This window comes from Gorilla gorilla, chromosome 7 (genome assembly GCF_029281585.2).
Source record: "Gorilla gorilla gorilla isolate KB3781 chromosome 7, NHGRI_mGorGor1-v2.1_pri, whole genome shotgun sequence".
In the NCBI taxonomy this organism is placed as follows: domain Eukaryota; kingdom Metazoa; phylum Chordata; class Mammalia; order Primates; family Hominidae; genus Gorilla; species Gorilla gorilla.
Window position 1 is genome coordinate 145566168 of NC_073231.2, and position 25292 is coordinate 145591459.

The following is a 25292-nucleotide window of genomic DNA, read 5'->3' on the forward strand; positions in this document are numbered from 1 at the left end:
AGCCAGAAGCCTGCCCCCAGGCCAGGACTCTTGTGGGTGGTGTAGACACACCCCAGCTCTGGCCCTCAAGGGAGATGTGAGCCATGTGCTTTCTCTCTCCCGTCCTCCCTGAGGAACGCAGGGCCAGCTGCCCACTGTGGCGGCAGCTCGGGCCCAGTCACACTCCTTCACTGGTGATCTCCCTCCCCTGCAGGCCTCCCTCCACCTCCCAGACAAGCTGCTGGTGACCAGATTCCTGTCTCAGGGTTTGCTTATGTGGGATCTCTAACTCAGAACCCGTCCCTTCCTGGGTCTGGCTTCTGCTGGGAAGCCAGCCACCTGAGGTGGGGGCTGACGGGCTGGGTGGGGGCCCCGGACCGCACTGGGCTAGCAGATGCAGGGAGGCAGGGAGCGGGAGGCAGGCCATTTATTGAAGAACTGCTCCCAGACATGGACACACACAGCCATGGTAACCAGATGCCACCCTGGGGCCAGGGAGCACCCAGAAACAGCCCTGGGCTGCCAGCCCAGGCCTGGACATTTGCCCACCATGGGTGGAGGGCCTCTCTTGGCGTCAACCATCCATGACCTCCTACGGCACCATCTCTCCTGCCAAGTTGCCCATGGGGGTCTCCAGGAAGAAAACCAGCCTTGGGGGATTCCAAGGCCCAGGGAGGGTGGGAAGCTGCCCACGCCCTCAGGCTGTGCCCAGTCTCATGCTCACCATTTCTTTCTACGGCCAAAGGGAAGTGGCTGGATGAGGGAGGTCCCTCTGCTGGGATGAGCAGCACAGCATGGCTGGGGCCCCAGGTCACAGAAACGGGTGCAGGGATCCTGGGACCTGGGCTGGATGGGCACCCGCTCTGGGATTTCCTCTGCTTCAGCCTGTGTATGGTCCAGGGAACAGTGTGGGAAGGGGCGTGGCATGGGGTGGGGCTGCCATGTCCGGGGATTCTGCATAGCCCAGCAAAGATGCTACAGGAGGAACAGGAGGAGAGGGCTGGGAGGGGGCTGGGGGAGGAGGAGGAGACGGGGCTGCAGTGAAGGCCTTGCTCATCGCAGGGGGTGTGGGAGGCCAGGCAGGGTCACCTCTGGCCCTGCAGAAAGAGGGACGGAAGTGGGCGGGCTCAGGCCTGCGCCTCCAGGGCACGCACGTGCACACTGGGCAGGCAGAACCAAGAGGGTGGCAGCTCCTTGCTGGTGCTGTCCTCGTGGAACCGGATGTGGAGGAAGAAGTCTCCCGTGTAGAGGAAGAGGAGGGCCCCGAGGCAGGCCGACTGGCCGGACGGCTGCACCTGAGCAGGGAGGAGAAAGACACATCAGTCTGGTCAGCAGCACGGGCCACCCAAAGCCACCAGGAATCCCGGGAACCTGCCTGGACATAGGTGTTATGGGGGAAGCGAGGGCCGCCCAGGCCTGGCTCCAGTGCTCCCTCCAGCAGGTCACTGCGCCTCTCCGAGCCAGTTTTCATCTTGGAAAGGAGCTGCCAATATTCCCATTCCTGAATTGTTTGGGGGCTCAGGGGGTCAGGAGTGTGGGAGGGTCAGGAGCGTGGGAGGGAGTGAGGGAGAGGTTGGGGCAGAGGGGAATGGAATGTTAGCCTGTGCTGGGGCCTGACAGTGAGGTGCTGAGAGGCAGCTTGAGAGGTAGGAGGTGGGAGGTGGGGGCTGAGGGCATGGGCTGGAGCCTTTCCGTGGAAGGAGCGGCAGGCACGGGATGGGTGACAGTGACATCACAGTGATGCCACAGCAGGGTCCAATCACGGAGCGGCCCCCTGTCCTGGGCACAGCTCCCATTCCCTACACATTTTCCTGCTTCACCAACCCTGAGGGCCTCACTGTCCAGGACTGAGAGACAGGTGAGCTTGTCTAAGTTCCTGCAGTGAATGGGGCAGACTCAGACTCAGTGTGCACACGTGACCACAGAACCCCTGCTGCTATCGTCTGCTGGACGTATGCTGACCCCAAAGCCCACCACCCAGGGAAGGGGGACGATGACCATGAGGGTCTGGGCCACATGGCCAGAGGCTCCCAGACCGCCCTGCACACCACCACGCACCGCGTCGAGGTAGAAGGTGCTGGAGCCCACGAAGGAGACGGTGTCGTGCAGGTCGTAGTTGTGCACGCCGTTCTGGTGGTCCTGGAAGGGGACCACAGTGAGAGCGAAGGGCCCTACGCTGCGCGGGCTCCGGTTGGTCAGCCGCACCTCCAGGCGCACGGGGTCGCCCACCTGGCAGGCCGCCGCAGCCTCACGGTCACATGGCTGTCCGTCCACCAGCACATCTGTAAGGGACACGAGACTGTCGGGGGCTGGGCTGGCCTGCACGGCCCAGCCGGCCTACCCCACCCACTCGCTGATTCATTCATTCCTTCCCTCCTTCACTCTTCAAGGCTGCCACCCACTCCCTGCCAGGCTGGACACTGGAGACACAGATGTGTGACCAGTTCCTGGTCTCCGGAAGAGGAACTTGGCAAAGACGGGTGTGGTGGCTAGAGCTATGACTCAAGGGGTCTGCACCCCACTGGAGGGGCCTCTGGGAGGGCCTCCTGCCACAGCCCACCTGGAAGGGGAGGAGCTCTCTAGTGAGTCAGGGGCTCCTGTCCAGGTGAGAGTCTGACACCGTAGAGGCGAGGGCGCGGAAGGGGCCCTACAGGCCCTAAAGTGCCCCAGGTCAGTGGTCAGGTGAGCTTTGGGGCACAGGCAGGCCCGAGGTCCCTCTCCTCCAGTGGCTGCAAGACTGCACACCCCAGGAGGTGGTGTCTTGATCTCGTTCCCCAGGAGGAATGCACAGTGGGCTCCAGCACTCCCTATAAAGTGGCTGCACTGTGTTTTCTTCATTCTGTCAGCCTGTCCAGGGTGCCTGACACACAGCTCAGCACAGAACAGGTGCTCAGGGAAATGGCACGGTTCTGGGACCCGTGGACCCTGCCAGGCAGGGAGCTGGGCCTGGGCGAAGGAGCATGGATTCAACTCCTCTTCCCTTCCTTGCTTACATGCCCCAAGAGCTTGCAGACAAGGAGGATGCCTCCTAACTGGGCAGCAGCAAGGAAGGAGGCTGAGGTCAGGGTGGGGTGGGGGCGGAGAGGGTGTGCCCCCTCTCAGGGAAGCGAGCTGATGATCAGGGTGGCAGGTTTCATGGTGAGCCCCAAAAGATATGTGAGAATGTGACCGTATTGGGGAAGGGGGGTCTTTGAAGATGTAATCAAGTGAAAGGTCCTGATAGGAGCTCATTCTGGATTAGAGTGAGCCCTGTAGTGAGTGACAATGTCCTTATATGGGGCAGAAGAGGAGGAAGCACAGACAGAGACAGAGGCTGAGACTAGAGGATACGGGCAGGAGCCAAGGAGCCCCGGGTGGCTGGAGCCCCTAGGAGCTGAAGGAGGGAAGAATAAGCCCCCAGAACCTCCCATGGTCCTGCAGCACCTTGGTCTCAGCCTTCCTGCCTCCAGAACTGAGAACACACATCTGTTGTTCAAGTACCCAGCTTGTGGTCGTTCGCTGTGGCAGCCCTAGCAGGCTAAGACGGCGGGGGGGCGGGGGGGGGGGCCCTTCCTGCTGGGCAAAGGCCACCTGCTGTGACCCTGTTGTGGAGGTCACGGAAGTGGGAGGTCCCGCAGCCTGCAATTTGACTTCATGTCATCCAAGTACAAACTGCATGGCCCTGGGAGCCAGCCTGAGCCCCATGGTCTGCCGTGGCTGATCCTGTGCCGTGGGCTATCACGGCAGGCAGGTGGAATAAGGATGACATGATGGTGACACGCATAGGGAGAGCAGGTGGGCCACAAGAGTGCTCCCACCCCTTCTGCCCCTTAACACAGTCACGGGCATCCTGGGCCGGGCCTGTTGCCAGCACCCTGCAGCGGAGGATCCTGGAAACACCCTGACCCACAGCCCTCTGCCCTTGACCTCTGTTTTGTGGCTGCAAGGAGGGCCCTGTGGGGTGTCCTCACTGCAGCCTGGAGAGGAAGGCCCTCTAAGGACTGGCCTGCCTGGCTCACACGGTCAGGTCAGAGCAGGCAACTTCAGGCGTGGTCGGGCCTCCTGCTGTCCTGCCTGGGTTCCACTGCCCTCACACGCAGGTGAGGAGGAAAGCACCTTCTAAGACCCCAAGCCACTCTTTCAACCCCTGAAGAGGATGGGGGCAGAGGGGACAGGATACTGAAAGTCCTCGCACCCAATTCCCAGCGAGTCCTGGCTCAGAGCCTCTGGGCCTGTCTCCTCTGCCATCCAGGGTCCTGGGATCACAGGGAGGCTGTGGGGGCCTGGCAGGCAGCAGAGAATCTCGTGGCCACGGCACAAGAAGAAGGACTCCTGGGACATCAGTGCTCTCCATAGCCCGTGTGCCAGAGAGGTTTAAGGGTACGCAATTCTGAAACATTCATGTCCAGTGCATCCTTATTTTCTCATTTGAGAGAAGTCAGCACGTGGCTTACGATAAGGAGATGAGGACATGGCCTGTGCTATTAGGGAGCCACCTGAATGTGGCTCGTGTCCACTGTTTTCCAGTGTAAGTGACTGATGCACACCTTTTTATATTGAGCTCTGTCTGAATTCTGAGTTTATGTTCCTGGAACAGTGAGGCAGATGAAATGGGTGGCACAAGAGAAATAACCATTTCTAAGAGAGGCTGATAGGTCAGACTGCCCTCCAGGAAGGCTGGAGGCCTGTGCCCATCCCCCATCCTCAGGGCTGGAGCTGAAAGGGGCTGCAGAAACCATTTGGTCCCATTCATTCATTCCAAGATTTATTAGCTGGCTGCTGGCCCTTGCAGCCAGTGTGATGAGCACAACCCACTGCTGAGCAAGCTCACAATCCAGTGGGAGAAGGAACGCTCAGCCAAGAGCTGGGGCATGCCAAGCCTCTGCATGATACAGCACTCAACAGCTGCCCACTATAGGGCCCAGGGAAGTAGCCCTTCACTCTGTGCCACTGTGGGGATGGCATCAGGGAAGGCTTCCTGGAGGAAAGGACACCTTTCTCTATTCTAGTGTTTTTCAAGGCTATGATTTGCCCTCAAATCCCAGCTTTTGCTGCATCCTACACTTCTGGATGTGCAGAGCCACCTGCACTGAGTCTGACCAGGCTGGGATAAGCCTGGGGGTCCTGAGGCCCTGCTCACTGGGCTATGTATAGTGCCCCTGAGTACTTCCAGCAGTGCCTGATGTGCAGCAGACAGCATCAAGACGGGCTCTTTGTTCTCCCAGCTGGTCTGTCCTGCTGAGCCCAGAAGGTAGGACCAGAAGGACCTGCGCTTGAGCGCTTCTATCTATGGGACCCCAGGGTATGTCACTACACTTCCCGGGCCTCCGTTTCCTCTTCTGTAACATGGAGCCAATTCTAATGCTAACAGTTGTGACAAGTTCATATTCTTGCTGTGAGGAGCTCAGTCACAGCACGTCCCAGTACCCATGAGCATTTGAGGGACTTTGTCTTGAGGCCCAGTGCTGTTGGGGCAGCGGCTTTCATCTCCAGCCTTGGTTACCTGTCTGTGCTGTGCAGCCCAGCACAGGGAGGCTCCAATCCATCACCAGCCCTTCTCCCTCCTCTACCTCTGTGCCACCCAAGCCAGGCCTCAGTAAATGTTTCTTGAACAGTGAACCGAACCAGGCGTGGTCTGAGCCTCTTGAATAAAAGGCAGGGAGATGGAGAGAGCAGATGTTGGGGCGGCCTGGTTGCTGGTTCCATTAAGGGAAAGATACGATTATGTGCAAATCAGTGAAGGGTAGTTGGCTCAGTACCACCCTGCCCTGCTCTTTTTTTTTTTTTTTTTTTTTTGCAGAGAACTGTGTGGGCTGCTGGGGCAGGAGAGGACTGGTCTGTGGGCTCCTGGGCAGAGCCACGCTGGCCTGCCTGTTTAACCCTTCCTAGCCCCAGCTCTGTACAACCCCTTGGGAAGAGAAAGCTGATGAAGGCTTAGAGCCAGCTGTCCCTGTGAACGCTGCTGGTGGAACCTTTCTTTGCTACTTTCTAAGAAGAGGGGAAGGAATGTGTGGCACTTAGATGTGAGGCCAGGGTGGTAGGGGTTGGCAGGGGTTGTGGGCAGAGCCACGCCCTGTCGGAGCAGGAGGCCAGGCTGCAGTCCCAACTTTGCCTCTGACTTCCCTTCACCCTGGGAAAGGCCGTTTGACAACTGGTGCCCCCTCCATCTCATCTGTGAAACTGGGATGATGATCTTGACCTCCCAGACTGGGGGCAGGGGTGAAGAGCAGAGAGGACCCAGCCAGAGCGAGCACTCCTGCCACAGGCTCTCCTGTGTGGCCATCATTGCAGAAGGAGGGCAGTGCTCTGGAATGGCAGGCAGCACCTGTCTTGCTCTCTGCTCTGTCCCTGCTCCCAGGGTGACCAACTATCCCAGTTTGCCCAGGGCTAGTTTGGCTTTTAGCCTGCGTTGCAGGAAACCCTCAGTGCCAGGCAAACTGGGACGGTGGGTCACGTTACCCCGAGGCCTGGCATCCACAATGACTGCCGACCAAATTAATGTATTTCTGTGCTCAGCAAGCAGCCGTTTCCTTCCTTGCTCCACAGCTGGGGCAGCCCCTACAGCTCCAGCAGCTCAGATCCAGGCATACAGGCACCAAATCCCCTGACGCTGACTCTTTCCCATGACACAGAGGAAAAGCAAACCTTCCTATGACGGGGCAGAGCAGAGGTCTGTTTTTGTCCGAGAGCATTAAGCTTCCTGAATTCAAAAGGATGCCCTGGTCTCCCCTGGGACCCCCAGGGTACAGCTGAGGAAATGCGGTGGAAACGGGTCTAATGACCGTGATGATGATGGCGGCAATGCTCGCAGCTGCCTTGCAATGAGAACATGTGACCGCATGGCAGGGCTGTGCCCGGGTAGGATTCGTGACCCCGTCAGCAGCAACACCGGCCACATCCATTGTTGTCAATTCGCTTCTCTGACTCTGGGCCCGAACAAGCGGTGTCCAGTCCTGGGGGATCAGAGGAAATGGGCTCATTTCTGCAGGGCCCCACTCTCCACAGCCACCCTGCTGAGCAGGGCTGCACGGAGCATGTAAGAGGAGAGAAGAGAAGCCAGGGCCACCGTCCATTACAAGATGGCTTCCCCGACTCCAACCAGGACGGACCTGGGATAAATAATGGGAAAAACTTCTCAAAGACAAGCTGCTTTGAAGCAGTTTCTAAACTGCCGCTGAGGGACAGGAAGGAACCACACGTGAAAGCGCGGGTGCTGCTGGGAGCTCACCCCGTCTGTGGCCCCCGCTGGGGCTGGCTCTACTCCTGGCTCCCCCAGCATTCGGCTTCTATCGGCGCTCCCCAGGCAGGCCCTGGGGGACAGAGCGGGCAGCCCAGGGGCCACGCAGCCTGCCTGTCAGCTTCAGCTGGGAAGAGTGGGTGCCTCCTGGGGGGCCCGCTGCTCAATCACAAGGTGAGCCCTAGAACCGGGACCCAGTTCTGTGACCGCAGCAGCCCGGCCGGCTGGTCCCCAGGAGGTGAGCGGGGATGCCAGCGCATGTGTCCCCTCCCTCGGCCGCTCCTCACCACCCCCCAGAGCACCTTCCCACAGCCTTCAGGTGGGGGTCATCAGCCCTCCCCCCACCCCGGAAAACCCTGAGTCTGGTGTCTGGGTGTGTAGGGTCCAGTTTTCTCCCACTGTTCTCTGGGGCTGGCCCCCGTCGGGCTTCCTGCCACCCTCCATTTCCTGGTCCACCAAATGAGCCGCCTCTTGGCAGGACTGGCTCCTCCTTCCCTCTCCCAGGCGGGATGGGGCGGGATTTGCACAGCTGTTTGTCGCGGAGCTGTTAGCAGCACAGGCCCCAGGCTCCTGATTGGCTGGAGAACGGACTGTCTTGGGTTTGAGTTACTTCTCTGTGAATCTCCACCTCTCTGAGCCCCAGTCTTTAGGTGGGGTAGGAGGAGACCACGTCAAGTGGGGTTTTGTTAGGGGCCGCTTGATCCTAACCACCATGGCTCCCAACCTTCCCTGAGGAGGGGAGGATCTGCAGGAGCAGCGGAGGAGAACTAGGACGGGGATGCTTTGCATTTCGACAGCTTCTCCAGGGCCCTTCCTCTCCCGCGGGCTGGCTGTGAACACTGACGAAGCTCTGTGCAGGATGCAATTGAGAGGATGGAAGCAGCAGGGGCAGGTCCTTCCAGCCTCTCCCAAGCCAGGTGCCAGGCAGGCAGTTTCAGCCCACTCTGACCACGAGGGAGGCAGACCCAGGGCCTCTGGGGATGTTGGGTCCCCTTAGGCCTTTTTGCCTGGACCTGGAATGCCCTATCCCAGGGAAGCAGCAGCCTAGGGAGGGGAAGGGGCTCCTGTGCCCACGGCAGCCAGTGGTAGGGGGGTCATGAGCTGAGAGACAGAATGACTAAAGGTCGAAACATGCCTAGCAAAGCCTCCTGAATCCCCAGGACTTCCTTCCCAACAGAAGGGGTCATGTGGTTGACAAAATAATGTGCCCCCTCCACTTGCCCATGTCCCAGTCCCGGGAGCCTGTATGTCCCCTCCCATGGCAGAAGGGGCTTAGCAGATGTGATGAAACGGAGGTCCTGGAGAAAGGGGGAAGACCCTGGGTCATCAGAGTGGGCCCAATGGCGTCAGGAGAGTCCTTACAAGGCAAGAAGGGAGGCAGGAGAGGGGCACACTTCGCTGCTGGCTATGAAGACGGGGGAAGGCGCACGGGGTGCACAGGAGCTGGAGAACGCCAGCCCAGGGAGGAAGGTAGCCCACAACACCGATCAGACTCTGGACCCCAGAACCACACGGCGGGGTTATGTGCTGTTTAAGCCACTAACCTTGTGGTCACTTGTGAGAGCAGCTGGTGAGCCCAACACAGGTAGCGGTCTGAGGACACACACAGAGCCCCCAAGGGGCCCCAGTCAGCCTCAGGGCCACCACTTCCCAGGCCACTAGGGGAGACCCAGCCTGGGCGCAGAGCTGGTCCTGGGGCAGATGGCACTGGGTAGGGTGCACAGCTCTCTGAGCCTCGGTTTCCTCATTTGGAATGGTCGCGCCTTCCTCTCAGGGATGTGGAGTGAGTGTCAGATCCTCTATGAGAAGTGCCAGACAGAACAAGGTGTTCTAGGAATGTCGGCTCCTGCCCGCCCCCAGCTTCTGAAACCCAGTGCGCCCCAGGCTAAGATCACATCATTCATTTATCTAACAAGCACTGGAGAGGCCCTGAGCCTCAGGCCCGTGCTCCTCTGGGCAACCCTGACATCTCGACCGGGCACCATGGGGTCTCACCCTCCACTTTCTCCTCCTGCCCCTCTTCCCCATGCCTTCCCCAGTAGAGTGGCTCCACCACCGGCAGCAGCTCAAGCTGGGTCCTCTCCTCCCAGACACCCAGCCCCAGCCTGGGACACGTCCGGTGCCCATGCAGTTGGGCCTCTGCTCAGCCTCCACCCGCCCCGCCCTGGCTGGCCGCTCCCTCTCCTTTCTGCACGACCACAGCTCTAGTGTGAGGCGCTGGTAGGTAGTGTCACTTCCATGCTCCTCCCCTGCCTGGCCCGTGGCTTCTGTTTATGCTCAGAATAAAAGAAAGTCTTGATGAAATTCTCACCCCAACTCTGGTCTCCTCGGCCCTACGAGTTTCCTCCCAGAGCCCGTCTCCTGGGCTGTGTCCTCCCCGCCACTGCTCCCTGGCCATCCTGTCCCTCCAGCACATCCTTCCTGTCCCAGAGCCTCTGCACCTGCCGTCCTGGCCTCCCTACCAGCTCCATCCTGACAGTCAGGCCTTGGCCCTGCCAGAAAGGTTGTCCCTGACCACACAGTAGAGGGCTTCCTGCCCCTGCCAGCCACTCGGCCACATTCATGTATTTTCTCATGGCCCTGGCATCTGATCTGAAGCGACCTTGTTTATCGATTTGTTTCATTGTTAACTACCCGTGTTCCTCCTCGTCAGGAAGCTCCAGGAACACTGGCACTTGGCCGTCTCATTCACCGTGGTGTCCCCAATACCCAGCACAGGCAGGCAAATGGCTGACACAAGTTCCATTTCATATCTGCTGGACACATAGATGGATGAGTGAGTGAGTGAATACTGGGCTTTGGGGTTAGGTACCCAGGTTTGAACGCTGGCCCCACCACCGACTGGCTGTGCCCTGCACCATTTGGCACATGAGGGACCAGGGCCATGTCCCAGAAGTGCGTCCTGAATAAGGACTCTAGGACCAGCCACCATGCTCCGCTCTGGGCCCAGAGATGACTTATGCAGGAGAACCTCATGTTGTAAGGAATCTCCTGGGAGCCAATCAGCCTCCTTCCTCAAGGCATCACATCGGCACCGGCCCCCTCTTCCCTCCTGTCCCTGGCCCTGCTTCTGTTTCACATTTAATACCAGCCAGAGTTACGGACATAATTGTGTCTGGCCCAGAATTCCTCCTGAAGTCCCTGCCACATTCATGCTATAGCACGTCCAGGCTCTGGTAGAAACACGGGCTATAAATAAAGGCTGTGCCCGCCAGGGAGGGGCTTGGCAGGGCACAGAGAAAAGAAGCCATTGGCCAGCCTGTGCATGGGGCCAGGGGGCCACTGTAGGGCTGAGAACGAGGCAATGCGTGCATGCTGGGCAGGGGGAGGCAGGCTTGCCGAGGCTCACAGGTGGTAAAGTGTGTCTCACTCAGCGCCCACATCCTCCTAAGAGGTCAGAGAGCAGGTGCAGCTTTATTTGCAGAAGCACACTGAGGTGTAGAGAGGTGACAGGAGCTGCCTGGGCCCCATGCGGGCCCTGCGGAAGCAGGTCTGGGAGCCCTGTCCTGGAGAGTGGTAGGCAGGGGAGGCAGTTCCAGTGGTGATGTTCTACAGGATAAGGCCCACACGGGCGGTGAGCTCAGGTGCTCCATGGGGACGGGGCTCCAACTGGAGTTGTCCTGGGGCAGACCCGTCCTTCGGCCTCTCCACCTCTGGCTGTCGTGACCCATGCAGGACTCAGGCTCCTGGAGGGCAGATGTGGTGCTGGCGCAGGCCTTCCAGTCTGGGCTCTGCCAAACACTGCTTCCACTGTGGTCTGGCTGTGTCAGGAGCAGCGCCAGGAGGGGTGAATCCAGGGAGATGCAGAGGCCCAGCCCTGGGCAGCTGCCATTCCCATTTGATTCCACAGCTTGGGACTCCAGCCAGAGGTTTCTGTGACCCCAGTGAGCCCCAAGAGGAGGGTGGAGGATGTGGGGGAAGAGGCCTGCCCTACCTGCACCCATGGCCTCCCACTCCTCCAGCCTGCCCCAGCAGGGCACTCCCCCTTGGGCGTGACACTCCCCATTGGGCGTGATGCTCCCCCTGGGTGTGAAGCTCCCCCCGGGCGTGGCACTCCTCCTTGGTGCTCCTCTGGTTGTCAACAACGCCTGACTTCTTGAGCACTCGCTGTCTTCCAGGCCGGGGGCTCAGCGCTCTGTAGGTATCCCCTAATTCAGTCCTTGGAGCAGCCCCACTAGGAGGGCTGACCCTTGTTCCATTTGACAGATGACGCTCTTGAGGTGGCGAGTGGCTCAGGAGCTGGTCCCAGGTGAACTGCAGTAGGTGCTGAGCCCCCATTGGATTCCTGGGCTCTGGACTTGGTCTGGTTTTGTTGTTTTTGTTGTTGTTGTTTTCCAGTAGCTTTATCGATAAAAGTCACATACCACACAATTCACCCATTTAAAGTGTACAATTCAGTGGTTCGTAGTATATTCAGATATGTGCGACCATAGCCCGTTTTCGAACATCTCCATCACCTTCAAAAGAAACCCTGTACCCTTTTAGCCATCACTGCCCTGCCCCCCAGACCCACTCCACCCCCAGCCCTGGGCAACCCAGTAATCTCCTTTCCCACGCCATACATTTCCCTACTCTGACTCGCATATAAACAGAAGCGGAGGGCAGTGAGCTCCGGTGCCTGGCTTCCTTCGCAGAGCATGATGTCTCTAAGGCTCACCCGTGCTGCAGCATGGGTCAGTGCTGCGTTCTTTCTCATGGCGGGACAATACTCCATGTCTGGATGGGGCACATTTTGTTCATATAGCATCCACCAAGGGACACATGGGCTGTTTCCACCTTTGGCTGTGATGAGTGGTGCTGCTGTGCACATTTATGGAGAAGATTTTGTGTGGACACGGGTTATCATTTCTCATGGGTGTACACCTGACAGCAGACTTGCTGGGTCAAATGGCAACTCTGTCTAATGGTCTCAGGAAGCACCAGACTGTTTTCCAAGGCGGCTGCACCCCCATTCCCAGCGGCGGCGCGGGAGAGGCCTGACTGCTCCACGCCTTCTATGGCACTGTGGTTGCCTGGCTCTGGTTCACCCATCCTGGTGGAGGTGAAATAGCATCTTGCCGCAGTTCTCACGTGCGTTCTCCCGATCTACCCCCAACCGGCCATGCTGCCGGCGCTCACTGCTCCCTGCGCAGACAGCCCAGCTTCGCCCCACCAGCCTGGGACAGCTGTTTGGAATGGCCCTTCTGTGCAGTCCTCTTTGCTTGCAACGTCCATAAGCCATGAGAACCCTCTAGAACTCCAAGCCCTTGACCTCCATATTTCGTGAGTTTCTCACATTTTGGAGCCTGGGGCCAGACAGCAGGCCAGGGCTGAAGCTGGAAGTCTCTTCCCTCAAGCGCAGCACAACACAACATGCAATCACGGACCAGGCAAGTCAGGGGCCACCAGAGAGGGTCAGGACCCAAACTTTGGGCAAGCTATGGACCCAGAACATGGCCACGGGCAGAGGCAGGATGGACTCAGGAGTTAGGGAGCAGGAGATGGGGCCAGATGGAGACCAGACCTTCAGGACATGAGGATCAGCAGGTCAGATGGGTCCAGCATGCACGGTTGCTTTCAACTCTGATCTGCAGGCTGGGTGGGGGTAGGCAGCTGGCAGACACTCCTGGCACCCAGGAAACATTCACTGAAATGCTGCATCTGTGGGAGAAGAACAGCCCCCACCTGTGGGCTCGGGTTCAGTCTACAGCAGAGATTTCAAACCACAGTGGACTTTTCAAGAGACCTGCCTGACTGCACCCTAGAGAGGCGGGTTTCCTCTGTCTAGGATGGTGCTGAGCATGAGTTTCTGCCGTGCATGTGTCCAGGGTTGCAGGCCCAATGCACAAGCCATGTCTGCCTCACTCAGAGTGGGCTGAGAGGAGCAGGGGAGGAGAAAATGTGGAAGGTGGTGGGGTGAGGCTACCGTGGGCTTCTTAGGTGGTTGAAGGAAACAGGTAAAATGTCTGCAGGGCCCAGGGTCCTGCACAAATTACAGTGACAGAGGAATGATCTGTGGATTTCTTGTCCAACTGGCTCATCCAACAATCTGTTCACTTGTCCTTCAGGGCATGTCCCCTCAAGGCTGGCTGCTGAAGGTTTATTTTTCCTCCAGAGCTCAAACTCCCAGCGACGCCTCCCCGACCTGGCCCCACAACTCTAGTCTCCAACCTTTTGTGCTGGCGAGAAACAGGGGACTAAGTAGACTTCAGTTGCAAATATCTAATTTGGGATTTAAAAAATGTAAAGACAAAAACAACGAACGCAGTGGAAATACATGACTTGAAGACCGAGGAACAAAGTGAGTCAAGTTTTTAAGGCTCTATCCAGCCTGCCTCAGCTATAATATATTTAACTTTTAAATTTCAGAAGACACACATTTTTCTAGTTGACATAAATCTTGGGCGGTCCTAAATTTTAGAGCCAAATTTGATTCAGGCAAGGTTTGGCTTCAGAATTAATCAAGGAGTTTTCTCCCTCTTTAGATGAAGCAAAATAAGTTCTATGGAGAAATAAAATAGCCAAGACCCGAGATGAGAGAGGACTGCAAAGCCAAGGTTTCCTGCCCTGCACCAACACCGGGCCAGCTGTCCTGTGGGGTGGGGGGCAGGCAGGCACATCCCATATAAAACCCTCTCATTTCCAATTATCTAACATAACTGGTGAACTTTCTCTACTGCTAATGTGGTTGGTTGCTAGCTACTCAATGCCCCCAGTCCAGCATGTTTTCCCTCTTTATTGATGACAGCCAAGTAACTGACCTTTTCACTTTGGCTGTTAGGAAGCTCAGAACTAAACATGAATCCACCTGAAGCACCATGTTGGCCTTCAGTGACTGTACACTCACAGCCACTGCCACACAAGTGCACTCACAGGTACACGCGAACGCGCACTCACTGCCACCGCCACACACGTTCACTCACAGGTACGCACAAACACGCACTCACAGCCTCTCCTGCACAACTGCTCTTCCAAGTCTTGACCAACTATGCCAATATGGTTTCCCTTGGTCCAGACCTTCTGCATTTTATTTCGACTCTTTATTGTATATCCAGAGAGAGTTTGGAAAAGAAGCGAGAAGCGTGGATAATGGCCAGGAAATGGGGGTGACGGTGCTGTGACAGAGTGTCTAGTCAAAGAGGCAGTGCACAGCCTGGGAGGTATGTGTCAAATCACACAGTCCCCACCCCTCCCCACCCCTGCTCCTTTCCACCGCCCCTTCCCACCCCTGCTCCTTTCCACCACCCCTTCCCCGCTTCCAGACCCTGACTGCTGGGAAGGGGCCTTCTCTCAGGGTGCTGGAGCCCAAGGAAAGCTCAGACAGGGAGACAGAGGCTGGGTGACAGAGACGGAAGAAGGGCTTGCTCCGTCTCCGTGTCCCAGAGCACTGCTCCCCTAGGAGCCGAGGCAGGCCCAGCTCTGCACACTCCAGCTGGCTACACTCCCGCTGACCCCATGGACACAGAACACAGGCTCTTTCCCCCCATCAGCAACTGTCAGGGCATGCACTTCGCGAAGCTGGAGCTTCGCTCTCAATCCACCAAATGGCATGCATTTTTAACAGTTACTGAGGGAGCTAATTAGTTCATAAACCAGGACGCCTCTTCCCTGGCATCCTGGGAGGGCGGTGGTGCTGGCCCCGCATGTGTAATTACCCTCAAGTCGAGAACAGCTCCTGAGGAGCTGTTGGGCTCTCTTGGGTAAATAATTTACTTTTACAACTTTTCATTAAAGATTAAAGGGAATTAAATTAAAATTAGGGCAAAATGAAGTTGGAGAGGAGACCTGTACAGCTTGGAGTTCTCTCATCGGAGGCTCTCTGCTTCCTGAGCTCACCCACCCTCCATCCAGGGATGCCAGGGCCCCTGTGGAGGGGAGATCCCGGGGATGTGCAGGAGGTGGGCTCCGGAGAGGAGAAGGACTTCCCTTCCAGGTAGGCCTCCTGATTACACCCTGCATGGCCAGGACCTGCTGGGGATGGTGGCCATGGCTGCCTTGAGGATGGGGTGAAACACCATCACCAACACAACACACTGAGGCCAGGGTCTCCCAGCCCATGGACACCCTCCACGGATACCAGGCCAGGATCCTTGGGTCGAAGGCTTTATGGCTTGGATGTGAGATGATGGTTGGAGCTTAGGTGCTGACTCAGGGGCCTGGGTGAGCCCCTTCGGAAGCCAGAGCTTCTGCTTCCTTGTCTAAAAAAGGAAAAGGTGGTGCGTGGAGTGAAGGAGAGGGCTGAGCTCTGATCCTGGCCAGAGAGAAATGCCCAATGAACAGAGGGCTGTGAATCACTGGTGCCTGGCTCCCACACCCAGGGGAGCTGAGAAAGGAGTTGTGGGTTAATCCAGGCCATGCACTTGCAGCGGCTCCAGCTCAGCTCCGCCTTCAGCACGCTCAAAGCGATTGGTAGGACAGCGGGTGAGTCGGGGTGGGCTGTGCACAGAGAGCTGAGCCTGAACACGGGCCAGGTCGTCCTAGCAGGGGCAGGACATGGGCTGCTGAAGGAAACCAGTCCTCCTTCGGGCCCAGGAGGCTCTGGGATTTGCTGCCCTGGCTGGAGCCTCCCCTGGGGACAAACAGAGCAGGACAGGGAGGCAAAGGGGAAGCCAGGGCCTCTGGATGGAGCGGGCAGTTGGGGGACCAGGGACTGGGCTCGCTGCCTTGTTGCTATGTGCCTTTTGGCCAAGACTTCACCTCTCTGAGCTCAAATGTACAAATCTATAGCACATGGGTAAACTAAGTCAGTGGGCAGCAGCCCGCCTCCACGTGCCCATGGCGAGCACGCTGGCACTGCTTCACTGAACATTCTCAGTGACATTCCGAGAGGCATCGTCCTGCTCACTTGATGGACAAGCCTGTTTTGGTTTAAAGAGACAGAGTCAGCACTTCAACCCAGGTCTCCCTGGCACCAAGGCCAGCGCGCACCTTCACTCCACGGCTCTGTGCTCAGGGTGACGTCTGCTGCCATCTGTGCCCCTTGCCCTCTGTGCTGGGCTCCTGCAATCGCCGCCGGTGGCACCTCAGCTGTGTGTCTCAAGGCCCTGCACATCTGCCCCCTCCGTGAGGCAGTTCCCTGCTCTCTCATGGAATACTTGACCTCGAGAAGGTTCTGGTTGCAGAGGCTGTCTGGGAAGTCATCGCCTTTCCTCCTGGGCACAGACTGCAGCCCCTCTCCCAGGGAGTGAGTTGGAAACACAAGATCAAGTCCAGACCAAGGGGACTTAGAGGGAAAGGACAACCCTGGACCGTAAACACATCCATCCTATAGTCCCCCATCTCCAGGCTGAGAGGAGAAACTGAAGAAACTGAGGGCTGGAGGAGGGAGGAGCTGCAAGATAGGTGGGCTATGGGACCGACAGGTCCACGGGGTAGGGGAGCCCCTAGGGGTGGGGCCCCAGGTGGGTAGAGCCTCAGGGTAGGCAGGGACATACAGGGGACGAAGACACGAGGTGGTCAGAGCCAGAACACTGTGGAGCCTGGGTCCCCAGGTGAGCGCCAAAAAGCTGCCTGCACCAACACCATGAGATATAAACAAAATGAGGTTGGTGTGTCAGGTCCCTGGAATTTGGGGCTGTTTGTTACAGCATTTAGCTGTGACATTTACAGGCCACCAGAGCTCATTTAACCAAGCCCTCCCTTTCAGGAGGAAGCACCAGGGCCCCCGTGCGCTGCTGTGCCCACGGCCACATTGGGCATCCATGGCAGACAGGCACTGGGCCTCCAGTCCCTTCTCTCTCAACACACGCAAGCTGTGTTTTGCACCAGGAACGCCTTGGCTCATGGAGACAATGACTATATTAAGTGCTTCCCCTTCAACCTTCTCTTTTTGGACAAGCACTTCAGACAACTGAAGATAAACCAGAAGAAAAAGAAAGGGGGAAAAAATGGAAAATATGCCTGCTGGCTGGAAGCATTATGCAAAGACAGCTTTCTGAGAACAGCAGAGAATTGAAAATGACTCCTCTGTCCCCAAGCAATGTCTCTACCTTTTCAATCTCTCATTTTTCATCTTCTCTCAAGCCTGTCTAAATAAAGCAAAGACTCTCGCCACCCAGGCAGGCCCCCCGCCCCCACCGCTCTGTGTGGCTCTGTGTTGAGTCCTTGTCCTCATCACACAATGCCAACCCAGTCTCAGACTTTCTCATCTGCCAATCAGATCATACACGTGGGCACGGTCAGCACCCAGGGGCTTTGGAGGAATCATGAGACCCTTTCCTAGAGGAGGAAGCTGAGGCCTGGAAGGGAAGGAGTACGGGAGGGTCAGAGCAGATGTGAGGGGTGTGCAGGGGTCAGAGTGGGTGTGGAGGTGTCCAGGGGTCAGAGCAGGTATGGGGGCGTACAGGGGTCAGAGCAGGTGGGGAGGTGTGCAGGATCAGAGAAGATGCAGGGGGTACACACAGCAGGGGTCAGAGCAGGTACGGGGGCGTACAGGGGTCAGAGCAGGTGGGGGGTGTGCAGGGATCAGAGAAGATGCAGGGGGTATACACAGCAGGTGTCAGAGCAGGTTGGGGGGGCGTACAGGGGTCAGAGTGGGTGTGAGGGTGTGCAGGGGTCAGAGCGGGTGTGTGGAGATTTGCAGGTGTCAGAGCTGGCATGGGGGGCATGCAGGAGTACTGAGGGGCTGCAGCTGGTTTTCTGTGCCGGGCCTTGCATAGGCTGCTTGTTGGCTCTGCCTGGGCATCTGCCATTGGCCTGTCTAGCGCAGCCTCTCCTCCCTGGAAGCCTTCCCTCCCAGGGACCTCTGTTGCTGCCCTCGGCATTCTGCACCTTGTGCCCATGTGTGCCACCTAGAAGGGCATTTACCTTGGGGGCAGGGGACCGCCTCCACTAACAGGCTGGCACTTCCTCCCCCCAGGCCTTAGTGCCCAGCAGGGCCTGTGTGTATGGGGCCTGTATGGGGTCTCCACCAGGATTTCTAGACCTTGAACTCTGGCAGTAGGTGCAGGCTTGAAAACCAGGTTTCTGGACTCCTGGTGTGTGCAGCAGGGAGAGAGCAGGAGGAAGACATTTTCCAGAGAGAAGACATAAAGTGATTGTGGATGTAGAAATGACGACTTCAATTGCTCCTCCAAAGTATTCAAGGCCAAGTTCAAGGCTGTCTGATCACGTCCCCTGTGGTCTCTCACCCCAGTGCCCTGCGACTTCCCCTGCTCCATCTGTCCCTCCCTCCTGCTGACTCCTTGTGGCCTTTCCAAAGCTGGGCTCCTGCAGCACCTGCTCCAGGAAGACTTCCTGAAGCACATCCAGCCCCTAGCAACCCGCCATGGCCTGCATGGCGCACATGGGAATCTGCTGCTGAGGGACTGTCTCTCCTGAGCTCCTGGGGGACCTTTGCCGTATGAATGGACAGATGATAAGATGACCTTGGACCTTCAATGGCTTACAGTGTGACCTCAGGTAAATCATTTAACCTCTCTGAGCCTCAGCGTCCCCATTGTCACATGAGAGCAATGGGCTGAATGGTTTCAAAACAGGCTCACTATTTCATGTTCTCGTCTCTGGGCGCCATGTCCAGAACTTCTTCCTACCATGAAAAGGTGCCATGCTTGTCATGAAGCATGCCAGGAACCCCTCTCACCCTGTACCCCCAGACTGTCCTCACACAGCCCAGGGCTGACCCCTACCTGGTGCTGGGTCAGTGCTTACAAGGTTAAACAGACTCTTGATGTGGTGACAGCCAAAGCTTCACATAGAACTATAAAGTCTTACAGCACAAACGGGAAGGACACGAGGTGCAAAAGGACCTTCCAGTGGCCCATCTGCTTGAACCGCCAGAGCCGGGCAGCTGGATGAGCGGGTGGCGGTTAGCTGCTGCCCCTGTGCTGGACTGGAGGGGCAGGGCTGCCCAGTGGAGAGCGCCTCCCTGCTGAGACTCTGGGCAAGGAGCTTTTAGAAGCGGGGCCACAGGCAGCCTGGAGGTTCCTGAGGACCTGGTCAAGGGAGATGGGCCTGGACACTCCCTCTGTCCTAGGCCTGGGCTGGCAACACAGAGACGACCAGGAGCTCACAGCCTGCAGGGGAGACTGTGGCCCACACAATCCAAGACCGGGTGAGGAGTGTCCCCCACCCCATCCCATCTCAGCTGGGAGTTGTGGGGGCTGGACACAGGAGGGTCCACGGGAGCCCTGGCTGTCCCAGTGTGGCATAGACCTCACCTCAGTCCTGAGGCACCCACCAGGGGTTGCCCAACCTCCCCTGCTCCCCAGGCTTCTCTGATGGGGCTTGAGCACCCCAAAAGCTGCAAGTATTAATTCAATCCGGGGTCCCAGATGTGCACAGGATTCCTGCTCTCCATTATGGCAGCCACCCTGAGAATGAATGCTGATTTACCAGACCCTGGAGGCAAACCACGCCTCCCCAGGCCTCAGCAGGCTCAGGTCTACCATGCCTTTTTGTCCTCTTCCACCCTAGCCACCTCCAGCAGACAAGAGGCGCCCTCAGGCTGCCGCCCCTTTGTATTTATTGCTGGGTCTCCTCAGTGTGCAGAGGAGCACCTTAGGGCCAGGCAGCACCCCTGCATTGCACCCCAGCATGAAAAGACCCATGGAGCTGTGCTGGGCACAGGCTGAGGGGCTCTCCAGGCAGCCTGAACTAGACAAGAGAGGACTTGCTGGGACCCCTAAAGCTGGCTTGTGGCCCCTGCTCCTGGGGATAGACCTCTGGCCTCTCTCCAAACACCGTGCGGCTTCTCTAAATGAGCTTCCCAGCACGGAGGGGCCAGGAACGCCCTGGGCCTGCCTGGGATGAGTCCCGTGGGACCATTCAAACTGCACCTGTTCAACAGGTCCCCGCCTATGCTGGGATTCTACCTGCAGAGCTCACTAACACTCTCAACTGCTTCCATCTCCAGGAGTCCATTTGTTTCCTGGAGCAGCAGCAGGTGACATCAGCAGGTGGGTCTTCACCCTGCTGAGCACAGGGAAACCAAGTGTGACTCCAGCACTAGAGCCAAGAGCCCCCACCCTCTGCCAGGCAGTGTGATGGAGTCTCTGGCCCACCCCAAGGGCTGCAGACAGCCAAGCACAAGGGGAGGAGACTTCCCCATGGGCTGCGCCAGGGCAAGCCAGCAGGGCTATGGGGTCATCCTAGGGAATGGCTGGCTGGCCAATCAATACGCCATTTAAAATTAGCACAGCCCTGCCTGGGAGAAAGGTTATGGGAGGTCAACATAGTCAGCCCACCCAGCCACAGGTCTGAAACCTCTGGCCCAACTCTGTCAGGTGTTAGTCTGGAAATCACAGTGGATTTCTTGGCTGTGCAATGATCAGCAGCCAGAACTAGACAGAATGCATCTTTGCAGGGGTCCAGAGGCTGGGGATGCCCAGGGGCCAGGCCCACAGCACCTGGGATTGACCCCCGCCATGGCATATAAGTAAGCCTGGCCCTTTCAGACACCAGATCGCCCCTGCATATCCCTGCTGCTGGTCCCGGGGCCATGCCCTAGCCTTGCTCATTTCTGATTCTTCCCACTGCCCTCTTGCTTCCAATACTAGCTTGTGGCCACTAGCAACAGGGTGGGACTCCCCCGTTTCACTTCTAAAGTCATTGACCTCAGCTTTGTGAGGTTCTTAGTTAGGGTGACCGATACAGCTCTATCTGCCTAGGTATCTGGACTCCCATGCCCCAACCCTAGAACAAAGACCTGGACACAACCTCTTCTGCCTCCACAAACTCAAAAACACTAGACTACATGTCATCCACCTATCCATCCAGCATCTACCCATCTACCATCCATCCATCCAGCATCCATCCATCCATCCATCCATCCATCCTCCAGCAGACAAGAGATGCCCTCAGGCTGCTGCCCCTTTGTATTTATTGGCTGGGTCTCCCATCCACCATTCATTTATCATCCACCTATCTATCCACTATTCATCCATCCACTCACCATCTACCCATCCATCCATCCATCCATCCATCCATCAATCCACCATCCATCCACCATCCATCTATCCACCATCCACCCATCCACCATTCACACATCCATCTACTGTCCATCTATCATCCATCTATCCATCCATCCAAAATCCACCATTCATCCATTCACCCATCCATCTCTCTACTATCCATCCATCCATCCACCATTCATCCACTCATACATCCATCCACTACCACCTGTTCATCTACCATCCATCCATCTATATATCAATCCATCTATATACCATCCATCCACTACCATCTATCTGCCATCCATCCACCATCTACCCATCTACCCATCTACCATCCATCCATCCATCCAACATCTACCCATCCATCCATCCACCCATCTACCATCCATCCATCCAACATCTACCCATCCATCGACCCATCTACCATCCATCCATCCACCCATCTACCACCCATCCATTCATCCAACATCTACCCATCCATCCACCCATCTACCATCCATCCACCATCCACAATCGAACCATCCACCCATCTACCATCCATCCATCCATCCATCTAACATCTACCCATCCATCCATCCATCCATCTAACATCCATCTATCCAACATCTACCCATGTATCCACCCATCTACCATCCATCCAACATCTACCCATCCATCCATCCATCCACCATCCATCTATCCACCATGTACCCACCATCAATCCAGCATCCACCCATCCACCATTCACACATCCATCTACTGTCCATCTACCATCCATCTATCCATCCATCCAAAATCCACCATTCCTCCATTCACTCATCCATCTCTCTACCATCCATCCATCTACCATTCATCCATTCATACATCCATCCACTACCACCTGTTCATCTACCATCCATCCATCTATATATCCATCCATCCATCTATCTATATACCATCCATCCACTACCATCTATCCACCATCCATCCACCATCTACCCATCTACCATCCATCCATCCATCCATCCACCCATCCAACATCTACCCATCCATCCATCCATCCACCCATCTAGCATCCATCCATCCAGCATCTACCCATGCATCCACCCATCTACCATCCATCCATCAATCCAAAATCTACCCATCCATCCACCCATCCAATTCTACCCATCCATCCACCCATCTACCATCCATCCATCCATCCAACATCTACCCATGCATCCACCCATCTACCATCCATCCATCCACCATCCACCCATCTACCATCCATCCATCCATCCATCCAACATCTACCCATCCATCCACCCATCTACTATCCATCCATCCAACATCTACCCATCCATCCACCCACCCATCTATCCATCCATCCATCCATCCGTCCAACATCTACCCATCCATTCACCCATCTACCATCCATCCATCATCCACCATCCACCATCCACCCATCCACCATCCATCCATCCATCCAACATCTACCCATGCATCCATTCACCCATCTACCATCCATCCATCCACCATCCACCCATCCATCCACCCATCTACCATCCATCCATCCATCCACCATCCACCCATCCACCCATCTACCATCCATCCATCCATTCATCCATCAACAACTACCCATCTACCCATCCATCCATCCACCCATCCATCCATCCCTCATCTATCCATCTATCCCCCTTTCCTTCCTCCCTCCCTTTATTCACTTTCCATCAGATTTCCCAATAGCCGTTCATGGGTTTTACCGTTTTACTGATTTGTTCTGCTCTTCCCTCAGGGGAAATACTCCCAGTGGCTGCTGAATGCTCATCTATCCTTCAAGGTCTGGATGCAGTAAGTCATTGCTGCAAGCCTTCTGTACTCCTTCCAGACTTCTCTATGCTCCCCTGAGGCCTTGATCATACTCTCCTTGTTTGCCTGAGTCAGATGAGTCCCATTAAGCCTTATGTCTGCCATTATTAGCTGTGGCCCTCTGGCCAGCCACCCATTCTACAAGTCCCGGAATCCTCATTTATAACATGGACTAAGGGTGACCGCGAGGATGAAAGGACTTCTATGAGTAGCGCTGCCACCTCAACACATGATGCTGCTGGGCAATGCCACCCCCCTCTCGTCGCCTGTGTTGTGGCCATGGGACAGCGAGGTGTCTGCGTGTCTGTCTCCTCAGCTGAAGCACCCCCATCATGGTTGTTTGTGCATCCCAATCCTGCTCCTTGGCACAGAGCAGGTATTCCATAAATATTTGATGAATCAAACTGACTTCATCTTGGCACGTCTCAATCTTGAACGGAGAAGTGCAAAAAGAGAGACCATCCAGTGTGTTCTTAGCTCAGGCTGGCTCTGCAGGGAAAGGTGAAGCCATGTGGCAGCCACCATTAGATTGAAACAGCCAAGGCCCCCCAGCCTGCTGCTGCTCCATGCTCTGCTCCTGGCCTCCCAAGGAGCTTGGCCCTCTCCAGACCCCGCTTTCCTTCCCTGGGAAATAAGGGCATCTAATGAGTGACCCCCAAAGCTCTTTCCCCTTTGACTGCCTGGTCTCAGCTGCACAATTAACAGCAGACATCACCAAGAACTAGTCAGTTTGTATCACCTGGGGCTCCCACATCTGCTCCCAGGAGTGCAGCTGGTCTGAAAAGGTGCCCCTCAGGAATCAAGGCCAGAGCCACAGTCCACAGGCACTCTGGGTACTGCCTGCAGACAGCTGGGTGCTGCCTGCCTTCCAAGACTGCCTCCATTCGGGGGTGCTGCCGTGACCGAGATCACAGCCCCTTCCTGGGGTGACCTATATGCGGTGACTGATCCACACAGGGTATCAAGGCTGGGCCCCTTACCTCACCCAAACTCAGGGTAACACCAAGGAGCCATCCCAACTCCCATGGGTCGGCTGAAATCCTCACTGGGCCTGCCCAGCTTCTTTCTCTGTCCATCTGCTTCCTCCTCTCCTTCCCACCGTGCTGACCTGAGGGTGCTGCGTGCCAGACTCTGCTTTCCAGAGACCCCTCCAACCCCGTGACACAAGCTGAACAGCACATCTTCCTCCCCCGGCTGAAAACAGGCCTCCTGCTGGTGCAAAACCACATTCAACTCATCAGAGACTTAGCCTTATCCCCACCACTTACTGACTGACTTTCTGAGCTTCCACTTCCTCATCTGTCAAATGGGCAAAACGTACTAAGAACACAGGGTGTGGCTACCAGGGAAACCCCAGGAGCTGTGCGGCACACGGAGCTGTCACTGCCAGGGGCCCTGGGAAGGACGGGCCAAGGCCATTGGTCTTGGCTGCCTGGGGCCAACAGGACAGGGGTGATGAGATGGCCCTAGGCCAGCCTTGAGGTCACCTGACAGGTCGTTGTAATTGGGAGAGCCATGAGCTCCAAGCCTGCGTCTGCCCCAGCTCCCACTGCTGGCTCAGTGCTGGTGTGGCACCTGGCACCCTCCAGGTCCTCGGGTAACTTGTGCTGAGTGAATCAGTGAACCTAGGAGCACGCAGGACAGACCTGTGGAGGAGCCAGCCAGGGTTGGGGATGAGGACAGCAAGGAGCCAGCCAGGGTTTGGGGATGAGGACAGCAGGTCGCAGGAGGAGCCAGGATTGGGGATGAGGACAGCAGGTCACAGGAGGAGCCAGGGTTGGGGATGAGGACAGCAGGTCGCAGGAGGAGCCAGGGTTGGGGTATAAGGACGGCAGGTCGCAGGAGGAGCCAGGGTTGGGGTATAAGGACAGCAGGTCGCAGGAGGAGCCAGGGTTGGGGTATAAGGACAGCAGGTTGCAGGAGGAGACAGGGTTGGGGATGAGGACAGCAGGTCGCAGGAGGAGCCAGGGTTGGGTATAAGGACAGCATGTTGCAGGAGGAGCCAGGGTTGGGGATGAGGACAGCAGGTCGCAGGAAGAGACAGGGTTGGGGTATAAGGACAGCAGGTTGCAGGAGGAGCCAGGGTTGGGGATGAGGACAGCAGGTCGCAGGAGGAGCCAGGATTGGGGATGAGGACAGCAGGTCGCAGGAGGAGCCAGTCAGGGATTGGGGATGAGGACAGCAGGTTGCAGGAGGAGCCAGGGTTGGGGTATAAGGACAGCAGGTCGCAGGAGGAGCCAGGGTTGGGGATGAGGACAGCAGGTCGCAGGAGGAGCCAGGATTGGGGATGAGGACAGCAGGTTGCAGGAGGAGCCAGGGTTGGGGTATAAGGACAGCAGGTCGCAGGAGGAGCCAGGGTTGGGGTATAAGGACAGCAGTTTGCAGGAGGAGCCAGGGTTGGGGTATAAGGACAGCATGTC

General features: G+C 57.0%; 1 protein-coding gene across 3 annotated transcripts in view; it reads right to left on the minus strand.

Annotated features, from left to right (window-relative positions):
• Positions 1-390: 390 nt before the first annotated feature.
• Positions 391-25292, minus strand: part of TRAPPC9 (trafficking protein particle complex subunit 9) — a 730192-nt gene continuing 705290 nt past the window's right edge. For all 3 annotated transcript variants that reach the window (XM_019032441.4, XM_004047569.5, XM_055349566.2), the window contains 2 exons: positions 2038-2261; positions 391-1274 (listed from right to left, as the gene is read on the minus strand). In XM_019032441.4, the coding sequence (XP_018887986.2) occupies positions 1107-1274; positions 2038-2261 (392 nt within the window). In that variant the 3' untranslated portion in view covers positions 391-1106. The remainder of the gene's footprint in view (positions 1275-2037; positions 2262-25292) is intronic.